This window comes from Vicia villosa, unplaced genomic scaffold (genome assembly GCF_029867415.1).
Source record: "Vicia villosa cultivar HV-30 ecotype Madison, WI unplaced genomic scaffold, Vvil1.0 ctg.000326F_1_1, whole genome shotgun sequence".
Classification (NCBI taxonomy): domain Eukaryota; kingdom Viridiplantae; phylum Streptophyta; class Magnoliopsida; order Fabales; family Fabaceae; genus Vicia; species Vicia villosa.
The window spans coordinates 531708-538431 of NW_026705146.1; the positions used below are offsets into that span (position 1 = coordinate 531708).

The following is a 6724-nucleotide window of genomic DNA, read 5'->3' on the forward strand; positions in this document are numbered from 1 at the left end:
CGAAGTATTTTTTTATTTAGATTTTTCCAGAAAACACCTATTTCACATTTTTGGGAGTTTTCGGAAGTGCACTTCCAAATTATGCAGAAAATGTGTTCTTTTATGTTTTTCTCAACAGTCTCGTATTTTTAATTAAACAAAAAGGCCGAATAAAATAAACGACATATCAACATAAAATACTAATATAATAAATACAATCCGAATAATATATACAAGCCGAATAAAATAGTAATAGTGTGCGAAATACAACCCGAATACAATAAAATCCAAGAAAAATAATCCGGAACCCCTACTGTGTATGCCTAACCCTATCTTCCTGGGGCCTCCTCTGTCTCCTATATGCCGTTGCACGGCCCGCATCACCGACCATCCTCTCCACCACGACGACTGCCTCTGGACCGCCCTGATTAATGATACCTTGCTCCAACGCGTCCCGCCCAAGCATCTCTATCCACTGACATATCGGCAGGAGATCAATGGCATGGTCATCCTCGGCCTACTGGTTCTCCAGGATCTCTTCATATGCTGGCCTAGGAGCGTCGGGAGCGTCGGCTGTCATCAGAGGATGTGACACCCGATAGAACCATGTGACGTACCCCTCTACACAATGCCAACCCTGGGTGGCATGCATGCAACGATACTCCTCCGGGACCACATGACGCTCCCAATCTGCAAATATGACAGTGAGCTCCACTCGGGTAACTATGTCGGGAGCAGCCTCAAACGGTGACCTCAGTATCATCTGCACATGTCCAAACTGCCGCATGCACCACTCAGGGAGATACCCCACCTTGGTGTTGGTCCCGCATGCCATCCTTCCATAATATAACGCGATGCGGTCAAAGGGGACAACAGCAGTGTAGTCACTGAATGACCTCCAACGAATGTCATTGTGAGCTGTGCGGTCGAGGTACCCACGATATGGTCTCACTGCATTGTTCCCCCTTTGGAGAACGTATCGGGCGGTCCTGGGCATGGCGTCCTCGTACGCAGGATCAGTGACGAAGTAGTGGATGCGGGGGAAGTAGGAGATGATCCAGCCCTGAAACACAAACACGATAATGTATTAAAAATAAATACGAACTATAAATAAATGTGAAACAATTAAAATGAAACGTACCGTCAGGAGTGTGGCGGATCCGGTCATCTTCCTGGTCCTCCAGTTGGAGGCTTCATTCATCTTCTGGTATAAATATACCATAATAGCTGACCCCCAGTTCCACTGGTGAATGGTAGTCACGTCCATGAAGTAGCGGAGGTAGGTCACGTCGACGTATCTTGCACTTTTGTCCACAAAGAGTGCAGTGCCTACCAAAAACATGAACCGACATCAGAGAGCGCATGCACAGTGATACTTCATAAATAGGTCGTTACCCGCGTCCTCGGAATCGGCCTCCGCCATCAAGTGGTGCTCATACTGATCGCTCAATGTGGAGAACCGGGTATGAGGTCCATTTGTCGTCCGACACTCAAAATCAGCCATATCTAGGTTCATACCCAGATAGATCGCCATCCACTCAATCGCATCGACCCTCTAGATTTGGGAACGGTTAAGCAGCATCCCCCTAATCGGCAAGTGGAAAAGACAATGTACATCGTGCAAGGTGATCGTCATCTCCCCAACCGATAAGTGGAAAGAAGACGTCTCCCTATGCCACCGCTCTATAAAAGCCCCCTGCATGCCGTGGCTGATGGTGGTATACCCGGTCATGCACAACCCACCTAGCCCGGAAGCAGTCACCGCATCATTAAACCATTGCGCCTCTGGTTTAAAGAGACAAAAAATCTTTCGCGCGTGGTTCACCATTTTTAAAGTCGGCCTTTCCTGTTACAACAAAAACAAAAAACATTGTTAATTAGATCGTTAAGAAAATGTGGAATAAAAAGCTAAGTAAAAAACGGTTAAATAATAAAGTCGGATAAATTATAAAAAATACCTCTCCCTCCCAGACACGTCGAGCAACATGCTCGTGGTAGGAAATCAGCACAGACGTGTCCCTAGGCCCTCCCAGGTAGCCCTCCTCCTCCTCCTCCTCCTCCCCCCCGTGTGGAGGATCAGCATCAGGTATCTCCTCCTCCGCCTCCTGGTATCTCACCTCCTCCTCCTCCCGTACCTCCTCCTAACGGAAAGAAGATACCCTAGCCAGTCTACTCCTCGATCTAGACAAGGAACCAGGCTCATCTGTCTGGACGGGTGATCATACTACACCCCGTCCCCGCGTCGATGCAAGCTGCGCCGCCCGCTCGCGTCTAGCCGACGCCGTCCGTGTCTCTCTCCCCTGTCTAATTCTAGCTGGGTTGCCTGCCATTTTCCTGAAACAATTGAAATCCATAAGCGAACAGGTTAGAAGGCTAAACAATCAACAAAATTAAAAAAAACATTTGGGGCAACTTCGGAAGTGCATTTCCGAAACTGGTCAGGGAGGTGTATTCGGAAATGCACTTCCGAAAACACCAGCGACACCATTTTTGCAGAAAACCTAAAAGCATGCACTAAGTGCATCAAAACCTCAATTTTCCTATCTAAACAACACCAGTGACATGTAATAACTTAAATGAACTACACTATAACACCCATAATATCAATTTCAATCCTACATTGAAAATTTAGAAAACTTACAGATTTGAGATGTTGTTGAAGATGCTTTAGAAGTAATTTAAGAGCCTTTGGAGTAGCCTTTGATGGTCTTTGAATTTGCCTTTGGTGGTTATGCAACTGGTCGAGACGAATTTTTGAATGATTTAGGATAAATGATTTGGGGGGGGGGGGGGGGGGGGGGGGGGGGGGGGGGGGGGGGGGGGGAGGCTGTTTTGTTTAAACAGCAGAACGCGCATTATTTCGGAAATGCATTTCGGAAATATTTTTTTTACGTAAAAAAAAGGTGATTTCGAAAATACATTCACCAAGAAGATAGGAAGGTGGATAAAGAAATTCTCTTATTTTATCTCATTCAAACACTTTTATATGAATTGGGTATTGAATTTGGCCTAATTCAACCCAAACTAGCCTCCATACAACCAGAGAATTTATTTTGAAATCAAATAGCAAAACACTAAAAAATAATATTTTTTTAACATAAAATGAGATATTAAAATTTAAAACTTTGTATAGTGAGTAGTATTTTTCATGGTAAATTATTATTTTGGGGTGTTTTCATAACAAAATAAGTATTTTCAAAAAATAATTATGAAAAATTATTTTTATAACATAAATATAAAATTGTGTTAACTATTTTTAATAATTTATTAAGTACAAAATGATGTAGGTTAATAACTACTTATTTTACATCTATATTTCTTTAATCACTTTTACTACTTAATTAATTAATAAAATAAAATATTAATTATTCATTAAATATTATGTATTTTAACCTATACACGTGATTAACAAAATTTTTTTATTTTGCTCGTTAACCACTTCCTTTATTCAATATTTTTATAAAACAGAGAAAAATATTTTTGTAATATAAATACTGCATCATCAATCACTTTTATTAGTTCTTCTATCTTATCTGACAATTGCGTAAAACATACATATTAACTAATTTATTTATTTTTAATATTTTTAACATACATATTTAAATTAGTCAAAATTGGTTAGTTTTCACTAATTTATTTATTTTTAAAAATGTAAACTTCTAATGTAAAATTCCAAAAAAACACAACATATTAACTATTTATTTTACATACATATTTATGGTATTTTTGAAGACGTAGTTGTGGTGTTTGTGTGTGAAGACGTAGGTGTAGTGTTTGTGAACTTCTTATTTATTGAAATATTTAATAAAGTATAAATTAATTTCAATATAGTGATTAATTTTTTTTAATTCTAAATTAAACACATAATTCAATGCAATCGTACAAATTTTTAAAATATAAATTGGATGAAACACATTATATAAAGTCAAATAAAATTCATCTCTATATCATAATGTTTAATAATAGTATTAAATTTTACCAAACAATTATTTCTTCAAAATCCATGAGTAGAAAATGATACAAAAACATCAAGCGACCAAACTTAATATTAAAAATACATAAATTGCCAAGTATAGATCTAGTAGAAATATTGACGATGAGTGAAAAATTAAAACAAAAAAGTAGTTTATAGTAATATACTAATTTTATTTTATATTTAAAATAATAATACAAATAATAAATCACCCGCTTTATATCAACGAGACTGGATTATGAAACTCAACAAAATACATGAAACAAATCTATGTAGGTTGTCGTAGGTTGGGTCACGTATACCTGTACATAAATGAATTTGAGTAATTAGTAATTTTTTTATAACCTAAGTGTCATTCCTCAATTTTTGCCCCAGGCATTTCATTCATTTTTGACTTGTGGCATTTTATTTCGTGTGTATTCATTGTTCAATCATCACAATGTTGCATATTTTAAAAAAATTGACTTTTATTAAAGTCAACAAAAATAGCTCTCATTTGCATTTTTTACATCTTTTTACTCGAGTTAAACTTTTCGAGTTAAACTTTTATCCGAATTATTAATTTTTTTAGACGATTAATAGATATTTGTTTTTTTATTATTATTATTATTATTATTATCATTTAAAAAAATATCAAAAAATTGTGTTTTATTTTTAGTTTATTTTTTAAAAAAATATATAAAAAAAATTAGTTTTAGATAATTTAGTTTAATTTTATTTATTCATTATAATTAATATGATTTAATTTTTATTTTTATTTTTTATTATTAGTTAAAAAATAATTTAAAAAAAAAAAGAATAGAAGTATGTTTGCATTTTAGAATTTTGGTTAGGCCCATTTTTGCATTAAAGTGCCCAAGGTTTTGAGTAGAAAACCCTAGTTTGTCATACTATATATTCGCATGGAGCATTGCTGAAAGGATGACAGATACCGAGCCGCCACTCCCCTGGAGAGACAGGGTATCATTTTTATTCACAAAAAGCTGCTGCTCACGTAAACTTCATTCGTTTTCTTCTCTACCCTATACTCTCTTCTTCATCTAAAATGGTAAAGTACCGGATAGTCGTGATATTTCATTTTTTTTCTTATTATTCAATCTCAAGTAAAATTTGTTAATTTTTCAAATATGAATATAATATATTTATCTACTATAACTTACTCGTTATTTTATCTAAACATTATTTATTATTTTTTAAACTGATGTTTTATTGTGAACATAATAATTTAGTTCACTCCTCATACATTTTATAAAAAACTCTTATTTTTTATTAAGAATATCCCAACCATAACTTTTCGGTTGCGGGTACCCGCAACCCGGCTGCGGGTACCCGGCTGCGGGTACCCGGCTGCGGGTACCCGGCTGCGGGTACCCGGCTGCGGGTACCCGGCTGCGGGTACCCCGGCTGCGGGTACCCGGCTGCGGGTACCCGGCTGCGGGTACCCGGCTGCGGGTACCCGGCTGCGGGTACCCGGCTGCGGGTACCCGGCTGCGGGTACCCGGCTGCGGGTACCCGGCTGCGGGTACCCGGCTGCGGGTACCCGGCTGCGGGGTACCCGGCTGCGGGTACCCGGCTGCGGGTACCCGGCTGCGGGTACCCGGCTGCGGGTACCCCGGCTGCGGGTACCCGGCTGCGGGTACCCGGCTGCGGGTACCCGGCTGCGGGTACCCGGCTGCGGGTACCCGGCTGCGGGTACCCGGCTGCGGGTACCCGGCTGCGGGTACCCGGCTGCGGGTACCCGGCTGCGGGTACCCGGCTGCGGGTACCCGGCTGCGGGTACCCGGCTGCGGGTACCCGGCTGCGGGTACCCGGCTGCGGGTACCCGGCTGCGGGTACCCGGCTGCGGGTACCCGGCTGCGGGTACCCGGCTGCGGGTACCCGGCTGCGGGTACCCGGCTGCGGGTACCCGGCTGCGGGTACCCGGCTGCGGGTACCCGGCTGCGGGTACCCGGCTGCGGGTACCCGGCTGCGGGTACCCGGCTGCGGGTACCCGGCTGCGGGTACCCGGCTGCGGGTACCCGGCTGCGGGTACCCGGCTGCGGGTACCCGGCTGCGGGTACCCCGGCTGCGGGTACCCGGCTGCGGGTACCCGGCTGCGGGTACCCGGCTGCGGGTACCCGGCTGCGGGTACCCGGCTGCGGGTACCCGGCTGCGGGTACCCGGCTGCGGGTACCCGGCTGCGGGTACCCGGCTGCGGGTACCCGGCTGCGGGTACCCGGCTGCGGGTACCCGGCTGCGGGTACCCGGCTGCGGTATTTTATTTTTTAATTTTTTTTTAACAAATTTTCAAAAATTAAAAAAACAATTCTCTATATATTATGAAGGCTAAAATATAACAAATTTTATACTATATTTATTATATGGTGTCAGTTTTTCCTTTTCAAATTATAAATTGCAAATTAATTTGTTTGACTGAAAATATAAATAAATTATCATTTTTTATCTTGATTAATTAATTTCAGGCGGCTTAACAATTTGTTACTGATTTAGTAATCTCATATAAGTCATCAATAATGATTGTATTGCAAAAAAATTTAATGTCTTAAAATAAATTAAATTTATCACATGTAAATGTAGTGTCTGAGAAGAATTGAAACTTAATGTATGTATATATATATATATATATACTATAGAAATTTTATTAATTAATAAATAAACAGATATGAGATTCTCCAATTTAGATTTTAGTGGATTTTCTAAAATTCTGGTAATATAAATTCTCAAAGCCTACTAAAATAGGCAGAATATTCACTTCAACAATTTTAATTCTAA

The 6724-nt window shown here is 40.5% G+C and overlaps 1 protein-coding gene across 1 annotated transcript; it reads left to right on the forward strand.

Annotated features, from left to right (window-relative positions):
- Window positions 1-655: 655 nt before the first annotated feature.
- LOC131626855 (uncharacterized) lies at window positions 656-6437 on the forward strand. The gene is made up of 3 exons (XM_058897694.1): window positions 656-698; window positions 5227-6204; window positions 6415-6437. The coding sequence occupies exons 1-3, from the start codon at window positions 656-658 to the stop codon at window positions 6435-6437; spliced, it is 1044 nt and encodes a 347-aa protein (XP_058753677.1).
- Window positions 6438-6724: the final 287 nt, after the last annotated feature.